This window comes from Channa argus, chromosome 12 (genome assembly GCF_033026475.1).
Source record: "Channa argus isolate prfri chromosome 12, Channa argus male v1.0, whole genome shotgun sequence".
Taxonomy (NCBI): Eukaryota; Metazoa; Chordata; class Actinopteri; order Anabantiformes; family Channidae; genus Channa; species Channa argus.
The window spans coordinates 14,460,884-14,478,761 of record NC_090208.1 but is presented as its reverse complement, the minus strand read 5'-3'; the positions used below and the strand labels follow the sequence as shown (position 1 = coordinate 14,478,761).

At 39.7% G+C, this 17,878-nt stretch overlaps 1 protein-coding gene across 8 annotated transcripts in view; it reads right to left on the bottom strand.

The window, feature by feature from the left end:
* Positions 1-17,878, bottom strand: part of arap2 (ArfGAP with RhoGAP domain, ankyrin repeat and PH domain 2) — a 204,578-nt gene that overhangs the window by 88,889 nt on the left and 97,811 nt on the right. For all 8 annotated transcript variants that reach the window (XM_067523327.1, XM_067523333.1, XM_067523331.1 and 5 more), the window contains one exon: positions 10,104-10,224. In XM_067523327.1, coding sequence (XP_067379428.1) covers positions 10,104-10,224 — 121 coding nt within the window. The remainder of the gene's footprint in view (positions 1-10,103; positions 10,225-17,878) is intronic.

Genomic DNA, 17,878 nt, shown 5'->3' with positions numbered 1-17,878 from the left:
CACAGGATGAGCCACGACTGGTGTAAATTAACTTACCCCCTGGAAGAGAATATCTTGCCAAGCTGACAAGTGCAAAGTCCAACACAGAGATAGAGATATCCTGTAGATAGGTGTTTCTCTGAAATTCACAAGCTTCAAGCATTACGTGGCAGAGCTATTTTGAGTCAAAAATAACACCTAATTAAAATATATAAATAAAAAATATAGCTTCTAATGAGACACAACACTTTTCTGTGAATCCACCAATTTGTCTCAACCTGGAAACCATCAGGGCAATTTCACAGAGAGGTGTAAATACATTTTGCATGGCAGTTTATTTCGGTTTGATGGAGTACCACTTTGATTTCATGCGATAAAAATGTGCAACTGTCTTGTTTTGTGGATAAAGCAACTGACTATTCCCTAAGCCCAGTCCCCTTATGCATTGTTGCTATTGCTATATCTTTCAAGCTTTATGTTCTTGCAAAATTGAGATGCAGTGATAATGTGACAAATGTACTACTCTAAATTCTTATTTAAATTCTTTCCCTTGCAGATAGGCAGAGCTCCTTTGCGTAGCTGTTGACCATCGATTCTGTAATAAAAATGTTGCTTTAGGAGCTGTAGCTACGCAGCTACTTAAGATAAATAAGTAACTTTAGTGAATCGTCACTAGTCGATCCGTTCAAATCATGATGTTGGAATCCAACAAGTAACACAAGTTCAACAAATCCCTGTGAATTCTCCTCAAACTTGACTTGCACCCTTGTCAAATCACTGCAACTTTAGTGACATCAGTGTTGTATAAATCACAACATGATTGAGATACACTCATGTTTGCCAGCGTGTTCGTGTGTGTGTGTGTGTGTGTGTGTGTGTGTGTGTGTGTGTGTGTGTGTGTGTGTGTGTGTGTGTATGCATGTGCATGATATGAGTTTTATTCAGAACATTTGGAATAGTGGTTTATGCTTTACCAATAACCTGTCTGTGATTTTTTTATGAGCTATAAAAAAAATAAATAAAAAAACATAGGCAAAATAAATTATTTGCTGGAATCTCAATTCTTGGCCTTAGAAGTAACTTACTAGTGTAGGTAGTGCACTCTCTACATAATGGTAACATTTGCACCATACTTTGTAGCAAACTTTCAACTTTTTTTTGTTGGTGCATTTGTTTCTAGAAAAGCTAAAACAAAGCCATCTTCCTACAAAGGCTTCATATAGGCTACAAAGCCTCTACAGCACTATGCACATAGAGACTCAAAGCGAAGCAGGCTTGCTGTGCCCGTTATGGATATTAAGCTACAACTACAGAATCTGTGTTCACATTTTTTAACTGTCCTATGACCCGCAGGTCAAGTTTTCAAGGTCTTCAAAAGCTATTTGTCCTTCAGCCAGACACTGACTCTTACTCCTTTAAATTCACACTAGACATGGTTAATATCTAGAACAACGCACGATGTTCCAAACAGAGTTTACATTGAAATGATGCACACTCAGAAAAGGCTCTCACATATCCTCCTCTACAACTTTTCAAACTGACATAAAAGGAGACATGAAGTCAGTGCTGTGAAGCCCATTCCCCTACCGCCCAAGACACCGTGCTATCAAAGCCAGCAAAGTGGAAACACAAAGAGATACCAAAGGATTGTAGACACACAAGCACATATCACAGGTCCACTGCAGTATCCACGGTGGTAACTGTTCACTACAATACAAAGAGCAATAAGAGGCAAAGAAAAGAGAACAGTTGGGGTGGTCCTACAAATGTAACTACACTTTTTTTTTTTTAGAGAAAGTTTTTGAAAAGTAAATGCACTTGAATTCAAAATCAGTTTCAACGCATAACCAAAAACAAAATATCAATACCCTGACAGAAGGACAGACACTTTTCTGAAATACACAAAGTGATGCTCTCAGATCAACACTGATGATTTGTGTGGTCAGACAGGGGCATCACGCCCTCTTTTTCGGGAAAGTTATTTTTGGATACCCATGAATTCAAGCAAATGGTTGGATTGAGGATCTCATGAGTGTCCTCCAAACAGAGCACTTGATGTCTGTGCTTTAAAATGGTTTCAAAATGTTTTAATAAAATGTTTGCAGTACAGAATAGAAATCTTTACTTGTTGTGATGACTTCTCCGTTTCCTTCTATTATCTTTATTATGTGACAAGAAGAAAAAACTCTAACACACAAATCTTGTCAATAAAAAGCAACAAAACTATTATCAGTGCAGACTAACAGAAACATAGGGAAATGTTTGTAGAAGGTTAACAAATTATATTGTTGAAGCATGTCATTTTAAGAATAGATGGATTAATTATTTTTGTAATACCTTATTGATCTACTTAATGGGAAAAGGTGTCATTTTACTTTCTTTTCACAGCTCATTTAAAGAACAGAAGGCCTGGGGATTAGGTTTCTTGTTTAAAGCAGCTGTAGTTAGAGCACCGTGTATCAGACTAGTGAAGAAGAAGAGATTCATTGGACATCTCATTGTCTGGCTGACTAAGATAAATCAACACACATCTAGCTTATAGGCTTTAAGTGTGAATGTACGTAATATTTTGCATACTTCTTTCACTCATAGGTGATCATCTGTGTCTACCCTACTTTGCCTAAAGAAGTGGAAGTAAACGTGACATCCTTCCAATGCTTCTTTCAGTGCTTCATTCTATGTGTCCTTTGAAGTCAGGACAGTAATCAAAACCTCATAGCAAGTGATAATGTACGAGCCTGGAAAACACGATAAAACATAAAAATGATCGTAGTCATTCATAGACATGCAACAAAGAATTTATGAAAGGTAAAACACCCCAATTACCATTACTAACTACACAGCATATTTGTTTCCTACTATAACTCGTCCGGGTTGTACTGTATGTAAATATACCAAGGAAACTACTACGTTTTTAATAGTAATGAATGTTTTGAAATGTTTGATGTCTGATACAAGTAGACTGTCGGTCTTAGGTTTAGTTGGGTCCACGTGGTTCCGGGTTAGCAAGATCCAGAGTATGGTGACAGCCAAATTCTATTCAGTGTTTTTCTCTACAAGTCAAATAGCCAAGAAATTAAGTACAGCTTTGATCATGTGGTGTCTCCCAAACATGAAAAGATACTTTTTCTTGAATCTTATCTTTCTTATCTTTGAGACATAACTTTCACTGTGGACAACTACTTAGCTTGAAGAGCCAACTGTTAGGTTATGATATCCTCAGAGATACTTGCGGGTGTCTCCTCAACAAACTCACCCTCTCTAGACTGAAAGAAGAAGAAAGGGGACATAATAAGAAAGGGGGGGGGTCCATTGACGTGTCAATCATTTTACAGTCACTGTCAACCTGACATTGTGGTTAAATGACCCTAGTTTGTTACTCAATTGTGACCTTTGGACTCTGCTGCAGCCTTTGCTCACAGGCTCCTCTCTGTGACTGAGCATTTGGAATACCCACCATCAACAACTTTTGGAGTAAAGTCCTCTCTAGATATCCTACCCCTACACACACACACACACACACACACACACACACACACACACACACGATAGAAGCCAAACACCGTATCCGCTGCCTGGTCGCAGACTCAGCTCTGGTCTGGCTACCCCCCCAGATTCTTATGAATTCACAAAGAGGTGGTATCAATAATGAATGACCTGCTGAATTATTGACTTCTCTTTACATCACTAGGCTTTACTGTTCCGTTCCCACCCTGCTTTCTGACTTCCATTACCTGTCCTGCTCTCTCTTATTTGCCTGTTCATTTATTCAGGGCCTCCATCCTCTCTCCCTCGCTCTCCTCCGCTCTTGTCTTTGCCCAAGCCTGTCAGTCTGAGCACAGGGGGGAGGGCTGGAGCGAAGAAGAAGGTGGGAGGACTGAAAGAAACTTGAGAAAAACAGAAGAGACAGTGGCAGGCCCATATGCCTGCGTGTTAGCATGTGTGCATCTGACTTGTGTGCCTGAATATGTCTTGCATATGTTTGGGTATATGTTTTGGTTTGTTTTCCACACAGTCTCACAAATGAACCTCTAGCACGCTTGCCAAAGTTATTTTTACTTATTGCAAACACGCCCTCACCTCTACTTGCACATAAAAAGAATATACAGCTACTCTCAACCAATAAAGCCCAACAACCTCATCTCGCGTCTTTGCTTGTCAAGGAATATATGTATAGGCCTAACCATGAATTTGAAAAACTATTCCACTTTACATGGAGAGAGATGAGTGAAGGCAAATAATCCTCACTGAAAGTGGATGCGATGAGAGCCAGGTCCACTCAACGCTCAGCAGAGATCTTAGAAGCCACCTACACACTCTCCATCAACAGAAAAAAAGATTGAAAAAAATAGAAAACACACAAAGCTAAAGGACTGTGGTCATTTGCTTTTTTTCTCTCTTTAGTTCAGTCTCCTTCCAGTGAACACACAGTTCATGCATCCAATTTATACATACAGTATATTGGCAATAAATACCTATTTGGTCAGCACAGACAAGATTATCAGCCAAGTTCAGCAGATCAGTGTCTGGATTGACAAAAATAAAGTCAGAAACAAGAAACAGCAGTACAGGGAAAAAAGCTCTGCTAATCTAGTTTTATATTGATACAAAGAAAAGAATAATGATCAAGTTATTGCCAAACTGCTGTTTCCCACAGTTGATGAGCATTTAAGGTTTTTTTAAGTTCACTGTTTTGGTTTTACAGCATCTCTTGTGAAGACAAATCAAAACTTTTCCGGCGGAAAGACAAGTGCAAGCGGAGAACCAAGGAAATCCTCCAGCACGTCAGAAGCTTAACATTGAGCTCTCCTCCATAGGATGCTCTCCAGATCCAAATTCTGGCCCACTCATTCATCATGTGTCAGTTTCATATTCTGGCCTTCCAAATGCTCCATCAACACAACACAACACTAAATCTATCGTGGCTTTGGTTATTTGGACCCAAAATATTCAACATGAGATACAGACTGTCCAGGGTGCACACAAGTAGTAACCATGGTGGTTTTTAACCTATTTTATGCTTTTGTGTGCTTGAACGTTAGTCATTTAACCTGAAAAGATTTACAGCCCGCAATTATAATTAAGGTAATTACCCACTGATCTCTTATGTTTAGACACCAGGAAATACTTTTACCATTTACTTACAGTATATAGATGTCCTCCTAAAGCGATACGTGTAAGTATCTTATTTATTAATTTTTTTTTATGCTCACTTTTGTCCCTCTCAGAATCACACCACCATTGGAGCATCACAAACCTAAACCTGCTAAATTATTAATTTTTTTTGTCAGATCAAGCAGATGTAGGTTTAAAAGTAGACTTTCACTAGTTGTTCAGTAGTCGGGTCAAGGACTGTGTTGACCAAGTTATACACCTGTTGGAGCCTTCTTTGCCAGGTGGTTGCCAGAGGAAAGAAGGCCGCATTTGTCTGTAATATTTAAAAATGCGTTCGAAATGGGACGGCCTTGTTGCAGTGCTGTCACACAAAAGACTTTCAACGTCAGCCTTTGAAGGAAGCGGACCCTAACACAGTACCCAGTAGCTTGATAATTATTCCTCCTACGGGTAGTGGGAGACCAAAACAGAGCAAAAAGAGAGTGACTTACACTAATCCAATGGAAAAAAAAAAAAAATGTAAAATAAAAAACAATATTGCTACATGTCTATTAAGCGCACAGTTAGTCAATTGTGTGCTAATACATTCGTTTATTTACCCAATAAAATCCATTAATGTAGTTTTAAAGAAACAACTCAGCACAAAAACACATCAACGTATACTTTGCCATGATTTTCTCTCCATCCTGTTCTCAACATCTTTGCTGTTGTTCTTTACTTATTGTCTACATCTCTCAGTAAATCTTTCCTGTCACCTCCAACATCATTGTGTGTTACATGTAGGTTTGTTGAGAAGGAATTGCCAAAGTATCAGAATACAAATCATCAACCTTTTAAATCCCATCTTTTCTCTTGTAGCCTGTTTGTCTGCATCTCCTCCACACCTGTACAACACTCCCCCTCCTTGTCCTGACTGTTTTCCATCATCTCCGCCGCATCTCTTCCTGCCAAACTCTCCTTCCCCCTCACTTTCTTCTCCCCCACTCCTGCCACTACTCTCCACATCACTGCTTCTCCCCCGTTTCTTCTCCCCCACCTGCCTTCCTTCCTCCTTCCATCTCTCATCTCTCAAGCTGACAGTACCTGAGGGAAGAGGCCACCTGCGGACCAAGTGGAGAATCAGCCGACAGCTGTGTGCACACTCTCTCCGGTGGCCTTCAATTATTCACTCACTTCTCCCTCCTCCTTTCCCTCTCTTCATCTTCACTTTGCCCTTTTCATCCCTCCCCACTGTCTCTGCCGTTACCTCTCTGTGGCTTTTTCACACCGAGATGGCGTGTCTGCCTCTTTTGCTCTATTCATTCCTGTTATTCCTTCGCTTAATCTCTGCCTTCTGTTGTTGCTCCTATCCACTCTTCTTCTACGTGTCCTGGATGCATTTAACACTCTTCCACACGCCTGACCATCACTGCATCTTCCCCCTCCTCATCCCCCCACGCCTACTGCATCAACCCACTAGCTCCTCAACACCACTTCGCAAACCTACGCCTTCTCTTTGCCTCTGTCTCCTCATGTCTCTTTCTCATGTGTTCCCCCAAAGATTGATGACTCTTCTCCACAAGGCGAATTGGCCTGTTTAGAGATGCATGAGGTGACAAGGCCAAGTTTCCTAACCAATCCCCCACCTGCCCACCCCTCTTGCTCTCCTTTGTCTATTTGCAACTCTTTCTACTAATGACAGCAGCCACCTCTGGGGGAACTTACTGATCTTAGGCGGCCAGAGGCCACCTCAAAATCAGACAACTCTCTCCCATCCCAGCTCTTGTCAGGATGGCTGGGTGTGACGTATGATGATCAGCCAGCAGACAGTGTGATAAATGGCACAGCTGATGACCCGCGTCTCAGAAATGGACCAAAAAAAAAAAAAAAAAAAAGAGCTGGCAGTCATCAATGTGATGATGCAGTGAATCGACAAAGAGAGGACAGAGGATTGCTGATGCTCAGTGTGGTGAAAATAAATGAAAAAAGAAAAAGTTTGAAGGGCAAGTTGTGTTTGGTATATTGCTTTTTTTGGTGCAGAGGTAATGAAATTTTGTATAAAAAGATCACATGTATTTCATTTGTTCAGACAATATACAGTAGGTCTTGAACAATACCATAAATAGTTGTACAGAATACAAAAAGTAAATGCCATACAACTTCCATAATCATCTACAACGTATAACATAAAGCCTGTTAGTGGAAATTTTTATGCAACTGCCACAGTGCCCTACTACAACTAAAGTCATAAAGTCAGAAATTGTACACACAATAGCAATAAAAGTGGAATGAGCACTGTAATTTTGAGAAATCAAATAATTTTAAAACATAGATACTTTTTTTTCACTCAACGCAGCACAGCAGACTATTGACAAAAATAACTTTATATTTAAGAATCTAGCTTCTTCTAATAACTTTTATAACGCAATTGGCAACTGTAAGTGTTATTTAGCAGACAAGAATGACATTAATAGAAACACATAAAACACCAAATCACTGTGCTGAAGGGTTGAATCACATGTTTTGTCACTGTTGTTGTCATTCATCACTCACTAATTATTAAGACTTTTTGACTTTTTCATTCGCTAGGGGAAAAATTAACCCTTATCCTCATGTGGACACTGCACTACAGCAGCAGAAGCAATACAGGCTAAAAAAAAAACACTTCAGTGAAAACAATTCAACATTACTATTCTAAATGAATAAATGTTTTCATGCACGTAATGTTATCTAAAGGCAAAGTCGTATAGTAAGATCTGATTGTTCACAGCAGAAGGTGTAATGCCACTAGCAGGCTCAAGCCAAGCAATCCTGGCTTTTCAAACCACTATGACTGTCCACAATAGCTTTACTGAGTTAAGCCATTATCTGTCTTTTTTTATTTATTTGAGAGAGTAAATGTAAAAAAACTGAAAAAACAAAAGTTGTGAATGAAAGACTCGATAAATGATTTGTAACAGATATTTTAGGGTTGCAACTGCATCTAATTGGATGCAGTTTTTAGTAGAATATCATATTCCCCCCCGCCTGCATAATGATTTGGTGTAGTCAGACGTGCTTTATTGCACCTACAGTATACTCATACCCAAAGTTGATGTCACCAGGTCCAGAAATGCAGCTGCAGATCACTGCAGCAAGGTGAAAGTTTAAAACAGGTATCAAATTAGATATTGTTACTTTTATGCTGCTATGTATTTGGTAGGACACTTTTAAAAACAGGTGATTGTAGCTTTCTCGTACATAAGCTATTTCTACATATTGCTGTAAAATAAAATGACAGGATGCTCCTTCACAATAGTAATTACCCCTGAAAGTCTTATGAATGACCATGAGTGAATAATAGTATAATCAGAGTGTTGACCATTCAGCTTCTTCATAAGAGCAGCTAGAGCACTTCACTGCCAAGAGCCTTGCTCAAGCACAATTCAATCACATCTTGTTCAGACTTCTACAGCTGGAATTACAACTCATATTTTTCTGCTCACTATATTGCTTCAATAACCATTTAACTGTTATATCTTAAGGCCTGACGCATTAGCATCAGATCTAGCTAAAAATGAACCCTGAGCACTAAATGACCAGTTCAACTTACCAAGAGCAATAAGCTAATGCTCAATACCAATGATGAGTAGGTCAGATATTGATTATTCTATTTCTAACACAACAGATGTCAATATGTCAATAATTTGCATGAGATCTCAGTCCTCTGGTCAATAAGGATTTTTCAGTTCTCCCTTTTCTCAAATATTCACCCTGTACCAAACAATGAGTCAAAGGCCATAACCATACAAAAATACTTGTCCAATCGCACTCATTTGCATGAATCAAAGGGGAGCCATCCTCTGACCTCGGAAATGGACCCTCGATTAGTAAATGAATACTTTGACCTGAACTGCCTAATAGACTGCCATCAAGCAGGCAGGAGGTAAGGAGCCGAAAGTATCCCTTTCCCCTCTCATTAAGGCCGACACAGACGAAGCTTCCAGCTGAGAGACGATAAGCAGAGACAACTCTTATTTCGTTTTGTCTGACACAGGGATGAAGAGAGAAAGGAGGAATAAGACTATTAAAAGGACAGTTCCTCTGAGAGTTGAGGTTTTGTTCATTTATTCTAACCTTTTAGATTGACTTTATACCATAAGTTCAGGCAGGGACATTAATTCCTGCCGCCAAAAGCTCCCTGAGCACCATGTACACACCCAATCATATAGCTTAATATTCAGAGAGCATTTGCTACAAAGTAAAAGAGATAAGTTTAAAGGAATATCATTTAATGTAATACCATTATTTGATAAGACTATCATTTTCAATCTTAATTTATTAAGTACAGAGGATGGCTCAGAGTGTTTTTAGCTTAGCTTAGCATAATGACTGGCTCTCTTGAAAATTATGAAGTACACTTACTGTATGAACAAATGGAAATCTGTCTTATTTAGAGTGCACCTTTTCTTGTAAATGTACAAAGCTTTTGTTTCTCTACAGGAACAAGGGTAGCAAAACACGTCAGGTTATTGTGCACAAGCGGTACACTGATTGAGGCTGGCTTACCAACAGTACGGGGTGTACCACACTCAAAAGTACCAAAATGAACAGTGTACATTGCTCGTATGAATAAATGAGATTGATAATAACCTTTTACATTTGAAAATAAAGCAAACCCTTGCATTTTCTCTAAATGTAGTTCTTGTTCTATTGAACGGGATACTTTGGCAAATGTTTATCTCCTTTGGGTGACATTAGCAGGAAAAACAACGGCATAGACAAAACTGCAGAAAGAGAGACAAACGGAGAGAAGGAGGTGAGTCAGAAGAGTACCACAGAGGCATTTAGAGACAGTGACGTAAGAACGAGAGAGACAAGAAAGAGACAAACAGGAAAGGGAAAGAGAAACAGGGAGAACGAGAGAAAAACAAGACTAGACAGAGAATCAGAAGGTCAGAGCGCGGCAGACAGACAAGCAGAAACAGCAGAATAGTTTATAGATGACTGCAAAATGCACTAAAAGAAAGTAAAGGATCCAGTTATTGTACCTTCTTTTTCAGCCCGGAATATAAAGGTCCGAAGGGAGGTTATTACTTCAAACTTGTTGTCACCCAGTCCTCGCACTTTTCTGATAGCACTTGCCAGGATCATACCTTTGGAGTACATCTCCTAAACAGACAGATACATAGGCAGATAAGAATACTGCAAAAACACACATTAAAAAGGGTACAGGATCTCAAGAAGACACACAAAACTTAAGGCATGCCAATAATGATATTGAGTTGTTGCTTATTTCCATTATCTGGATTTGTAAACCCACAATTACTGTTTTCCAGCACATTGTTTGCATCAATACAAGTGTAATCCTGAGTTGTATTACCGTGAGCTTCAATCGTATTCAATTTGAAACACCACTGAAAGACGTCCTCATCAAACTAGAGCCATAAAGCATCAATACAGAGCCAAATGTATTTGTAGAAATAGCTTCTCTGTTTCCTTTCAAGCAATAACTTTGATAAATGACACAGAGCTCTTGGACAAGAAGCATTTGAATCAAGAAGCAGCTGCAGAACAGGAAACACATCTAAGCTGCATACTATTTACCAAGACAGCACTAACTGGCATTGATGTCACCAATGACATTAACATTAAAGAAAAACTAAAAATTTAGACTTAAAATAAACACAACTTGTAATGGAGGTTGCGAAAAGGTTCCAAACAATAAAAGTACATAGCATTAAAGAAGCCCAAACACAAGAATAACACACAAAGTGCTGTCATTTGGGGGTTCTGAGACAATAAAACAAATCTACAAGCTCAAAACAAACTTCTCAGATATAAAAAAAAAAAAAAAAAAAAAAAAAAAAAAGAGAGAGAGAGAGTTTGGTGCTGTATTGGGGATTTGTGCAAAGCACAGGAAGTGCTTGTTGGGTAAAGTGGGATTTGGCTGAGTGTGTATTGTTTCATTAGCCCTATGTTTTTCCCCAGCAGCTCTAGTTGAGGCATCTAAATAAGGAGGATGTTGCACTGGAGACTTCATGGCCCTCTTTACAGTCTCCCTTGACAATGGCAATTAAAGTACTGGGTCATTGTCAATGTGAAAAAGAGACAGAAGGGGCAAAAACAGGAAATCAAGCCTCAATATTATTACTTCTAAAGAAGCTAGGAGAAAACTGCACCACCATCAAATCAGTATTCAAACCATGATGTTGCAAGTGTAACTTAAAGTAGTTGGACAAAGCCAAGAGCATGTCAGATTGTAATGTTCCTGCAATAGAGGGAACTGGGGGACAGTACATTACACTTCTGTAATGGCTCGAAAATCACTGGGTTAAAAAAAAAAGAAAAGGGGAAAAAGGGGTCATTGCGGAAATTGCATTATTCATGTTGATAATATCATTATCATTGCAAACTATGAAAAAAAAACAGACACAGCTCTTTTCTCTCTCTGTCGCTCTTCAACTGGCTTGACCTGAATTTTGATTCTCTGCAATCGTGTGCACACTATATTGGCTTGTGGTGATTATAATGCACATTACTGTAGGTCTGCCCTACTGTAGCACTGCCTTCATATCCTGCAAAGTAAGCGAAGGAAGAATGAATGGACGAAGAACAAGGAAGTGAACTTCTGACTTCACTCTCGCGCTATTCTTTATTAAGCTAGTGACCTTGCCATCCACAAAACGCTATTTCTAAAGACCATACAGCCAAAAATATACCAGCCAGCACAGTCAGTTAGGGAGAGCGGGGGTGGAAGGGAGGGTTGAATGGATAGAGGGAGCGAAGACTAAAGAAGAAGAAAAAAAGAGAGAAATTAGGTTTGTGTGAAAGGCCAAGGAGAGGACTGAGAGAAAGAAAGGCATGTGGAAAGATACAATAACTAAAAAGAAAAAAACGATCAGTAATCATGAAAATAAAAGGAATGCAGAATAGGAGGGGAAATAAAGAATTGTGTGAAAAGTGAGACATCATGTAGAAATGAAGATGCCTAAGAGGGTCAGGGAGGGGTCCTTCTCATATTAAAGCAGGATGTTAACAATGGCAAAAAGTGGTTCAACCTAATTACAGCCAGCCAGCATTTCTCTCCCCGGGAGTTTCACACCAATATCTCCTTTCTCTCTCTAAAATTAGACAGAAGTTAAGCGAAGGTGAGAGTCTAAGTGTGTGTGCGCACGTGGAAGAATTGGCTTGGTGGCTGTGTGCTGATAATTATACCCCAGTATAGGTTAACGGTAATTAATTGTTTTAATTGTAGTTTTGGGGTCATGAAGGAGAAAGTTGTTTAATTGCAATATGTGCATCTGTAAATACTGTGACAGCAGAGTCAGTGGAGAGTCGATGAAAAGAAGCGGTCAGCGTCCACAGGGTAGATTTAGACACAGCACCATGTATTGCAGCAGCCCACGCACGCACACAAAACCGTAATGTTTATAGACTAATCTCAAGAGGACGGACTGCCAAGGAAGCAATGAGGCCTAACTATCTCCCTGCAATAAGAGATACACCTGACTCACCTCCTGCTGCCAAAGATCTCCATAATCATTTTCCTTCATTCTGGCCTGCACCTCCCTTCCACTATCGACTCCCCCTCTTCTGTGTCCTCTCACTTTACCCATTCCCATATCGCTCTCTCTCATTTTACCCTGCCATCGGTTGTTAACCCTGCCTGATTTTGCTGGGCAGTTTACCCCTTTTTGTGTGGAATTGCCTATCCTGCATGGATAACTATGTCTCCTTTCTTTACAAAAACAGCCCGCTAAACTTCAGGAAACAATTAAAGCAGAGCAATGGAGCTAAAGCCTACAATAATAGAGCCAGCATGGGGAGAAAGCGGGGAGACGGGTAAAGAGGGTGGAGCGAGGTTTACCACCAGGCTGGAGTTAAGGTTCTGGCATCTCCAAAATGAGAGATTTTTAATGGAGGCATGAGGACACCAACTGGTTACAGCAACAAACTGCACATCTGAGAAAATGCTTGTGATGCAGCCTTGATCAGCATTTCACTGAGCAGGATGCCTTAAGGATTTTCAGGATGATGCTCTCAGCGAAAGCCTAAGTCGTAGTCAAGTCACAGGTCGGGTCAAAGCAGGTGCTAAGTCTCAAGGACTTGAGAGTAAATAAATTCTAATTACAAGCAAGTCAGCTGACAGTCTGCATCAATTTGTTATTCTTTTTCATTTCAAACGCATTAAAAGACCCATTTGTTCAGTTGTGTGAGTCTAAATAAATAATGTCCACATGCATGTGTAAACAAAGTGTGTGACCATACCAAATCTCTCTTTAAGTCTGTTTCAGGGTAACATGACTCCAATATGTGAGGTTTAACATTACACTTAAAGCTGGTCGTTTCTATGACAATGAGGGCAGTGCAAGAAGCTATAAACAAAATGCTAAGATAACAAGCGTGTCAGCAAACCCTTAAAAAATAAACACACAGGGAGACAGATTGGAAGAAAAAATAGCACTGATTTGCAGTTAAGATTTTATATAAGTTGTGATTAAGTACACGTATTTTACCTATACGTTAGATCTGTTTTCTATTTACACTCCTGAAGGAACTTTCTCCTGCGAAAGGCTCCACTAAGGATACCAGCTGACTTTGTCTATCTATCTGGTGTTGGCCACATACTGTAATGTACAGTAGCATACAGCCGCCTGCTGAGGACGAAAAACAAAACTGATGAGAGCAGAAAGTGTTTTGTTTTTGTTTTTTTTAGCTTAGAGCTTTAACTGTTTCTGATCACAAGGTGTTCAAAGATGCTAAAAAGAGCATTTGATATGAGGGAAACGGCACAGATTTTTAAGATGTCTTCATGGGTTCATATTGCATAATTTGGTTTTGGTGATCAAAATGAAAAGAAACAAAAGCGTAAGAAAATGAAAACTGTAAAACTTGGGTATGTTACAATAAGGGTCACCACAGGCATCTTGGGAAGACACAGGCGGGAATAAGTAGAGGAGCTTTCAGCTTGACAGGCAAACTGACATGCTCAAAGACTGATCCCTGATCCGAAAAAACCTCATCTCCCCTTTGGCCTCCTATACAGCCTCCCCCTCCCCCACCCTCTCATCCCTTCATCCCTGCCAGCCATCCTGCTCACTTCCTCCCATCACTACCCTGGAGCCAGGCTTTCGACTGTTTTCACAAACACACACACACACACACACACACACACACACACACACACACACGACACCACATCAGGGCCCTGAAGACTACATCTCAGGCCCAAAGCGCTCTCCCAAGTCAATCCTGGTGTTGACGAAATAAGACGAAAGGGGTGATTGATGTGACGGAATGGATACAACACTGTGGAGAGGGAGAAATGAGACTGAGGATCTCACTACTCTCCCACGCCACCTCCGCTACCCCAATGATGACATCACTGTGGCCTGAGACCTTCAAGCTGTGATGGTGATTAAGTGCGATTAGTTCTGTCTGGGGCTGACAGATCCCAGAGGATTTTAAACTACTGGCGAGTATTTTATTTTATTTTTTATTTTTTTAAGGTATTGAAAAGTTTCAGAAAGTGAACAAGCATGAGAATGTTTCAATCTGTAGGTATTTTTATTTAAATTACTAAATAATGATTAACTGATAAAACCATAAAGATTCATTCGGACTTGGATCTAACTTTATCTTTACAAGTCAGATCCCAGTCAGCTTCTCAAAAATTCAGCAGCAATTAAGAGAAAGACCACTCTTAGTGGCTGTTCAGCTCAGCAAATCAATGCAGAAGAAGAGACAAAGGCTTACCAGCACCTGTAGGCCTATTTGGAAACGCTTAACAATAAAATGCCTAGTTTTGTGTTACAACCATATGTGGTCAAATAAAGTGCATCATTGTTTGTAAAACTAGGACATCCACTTCTTCTTCCTCTCATCAGAATGTACAGTATGTTCTACAGCATGTACAGTTGCCCTTTTTTGGCCCATTCACAATCTGCCTTAGTTCTGGTGTCAACTCATATATATATATATATATATATATATTTTTTTTTTTTTTTAACACTTCAATTTCTTACCAAAAATAGGCTGTGAATTTCACATTTATAACACGTTCTGTGGTATTTATATGTTAGCGTGCTAAAAGGGCAATTTAAGAATGTTAAGAATGTCATGTCCTATAGTGGTTAATGTATAGTTGTTACAAATGCTTTGGAAAAAAAGTGAGGCATTTGCGCGCACACACACACACACACACACACAGAATTCTTGGTTGTTTCCATTGAATATTGCAGTAATTTACTCCAGTTGCGGATCCCTCCAGTGGAGTAATCTTGTAATCAGTACAACTCTTCCGAGATCAGTTGTGTAGATTTTGAAGCCTCATGTCAACATGACAAAATATAAAACATAAAGTGGTTATGTAATGTGAGCAGCTCATCTGTTTTGCACACACACACACACACACACACACACACACACACACACACCTCTGTGAGTAAAACCAAGTCACCAACATTTCAATTTCAAACATTAAGCAGTGCTGAGAGACTCCATTGCAATCTTCCTCTACATCATTGCTTGTCCTGCAGAGGTGGCACTGGGTGGCACAGGGCCTCAGCTGGCCGCACAAAGCAGGAATGACAGAGTGATTGTACCCAACCTCTCTGCTCACCCAAAACATGATGAAGCCCTCTGCTTTTTCAGAGGGCAGAATCACATTGGCAGGACTTTTAAAATCTCCAAGCAGGAATCCTGGATCCCCCTCACAAACACACACACAGTCTCACACTTTCATCTTTCCAAAAAATTGCCATGACTATGCCGACAGTGACACACCGTATAAATGCTACCTTACTGGCATCGCTGCTTATTCCCGAACTGCCAGCAATGGAGCGTATCTTGATAAATAAAACAACAAATGCAATGGAAAGAGAAAACAAGGGGACTGCGAGAGAGACAGAGGTGGCGAGAGAGCATGCAAGGCTATAATTAGTAAGTGATTAACGAGCAGGCATCAGACAGGTCCCACATCATTGATTGTAATGTACTGCGTTGTTGCTGCAGCGAAAATGAGCTAGCCCTGAAAGGGGGCACTGAGGTCACCACACACACACACACACCGGTGTGTTTGGTCTTAGTGAAAGCTACATCCAGTTGTCATTAGTGAGACTGTGAAAGTAAAGTAGATTATAGCATATTGAAACTGAAAACTGAAAATACAGTTTACACTGAAACTCATTTTGAAAGGACAAGATAAGGATGGTTGCAAGTCATTTCATTTACAGTCCTCTCCAAAAGTATTGGAACAGCAAGGCCAATTCATTTGTTTTTTTGCAGTACACCAAAGAAAACTGAGTTTAAGATCAAAAGACAGGTGAAACAAAAGTTCAGAATTTCAGCTCGTAGCAGATGACCCTAAAAATAAGTGCTGGAACATGTGACAGACAGGAGATACTTGTTATTCAAGGGTGGCGTCTGATTGGTCAAACAATAAATAGCTTTGAATGACTACATCTGGTTTTAGGATTGGGGTTTTTATATGATGATAGCATTTTTGGTTAAAAGGATAAATCAACATAACGACCTCAGAACAGTTGATAGGTAAAAACAAGCTGAGCCTGAGAAAAGACCAGATAACTTTTAACGTCATGCCGGAAACACAGGGCGGAGCCGAAAATATGGCATGTCCTGAAAAAGAAAGAAGCCATCGGTGTACTAACCATCGTACACGGAAAAGGCCAAACGACAGCTTTTGAGCTTAAACCCAAATGTCTTCAGTGTTTTCAACTTTTTACTTTTTTCATCTGTTTAAGGAAGCCGATACAAACTATTTTTTTTTCTGTGTGAGCTGTGTAGTTAAACACTATAAACATGGTTTACAACAAGCTATAGTACTGATTTAGTACTATAAGCATTGAAGAGAATCAAAGTCCTTTCTCAGATGCTTGCACATTGTTTTAATATTTTGTAGAATGATTCATCAAACTATTTAAAGAATAAATTATTTAAAACTTTTAAAAAAGGACATTATTCCATACTTTGGATTAAGAGTTTGCTAAATGACTACAACCAATAATGCTAAATATGTTTAAAAAATATCGTCAATACTTGATGGTATTTTTGATGCTTTTGTTAGGGAAGTTTCAAACCTTTAGTCCACTTATTTGATCAAAAGCAACTTATAAATGTTGATGCAATACAGAAACTTTGTTCAGTATTGTCACTAAAAGCACACACTAAAATAGATGGTTATCTTGACCCTGTTTGTATTTTTGTATCCTTTTTAAGTTTCAGCTTTTTTCACCTCCTTCCTCTCAGTACACAATACACTACAACTTTTTCCTCTCTCTCTTGTCCCTTCCTCTAATGGTGAGACAGACAGCATTGAACAAAACGTCAAACTTAACTGTCAGACAGAAGGAGAATGAAGAGACTTTGACTGAGGAAGAAATGCTGAGGGAGGCAAAATGAGAATCTTCCCTTGCACTCTCCTCCTTCCTTTCTGGAACTGGTCAAGTGCCAACATCAATGTACTTTACTGTGTGGGTGGGCGGATGCACAGGGTGCTAGCTTGTCATGCATGGCATAATTTTGCTCCATCCTTGCCCCCCATTCTTTAGCCTGCCAAGCTAATGATGGCAATAAGGAGGAGGAGGAGAAAGAGAAGGGACCACTTAGAAACTTGGCTCAGCGACATGTGATAAAGATTTCTGTAGCAGAGGAATGAAATAGATTCCGCAAGTGCGCATGATGAGGTTGTGGGTGTGTGGGGAAGGGACCTTCCCTTTACTCTCAGACCCACAACCTCATCATGCGAAACATGAAACCTTTGCATAGATGTCAAAACAGGCATGCAAAGGTTATTAGTGTGTGC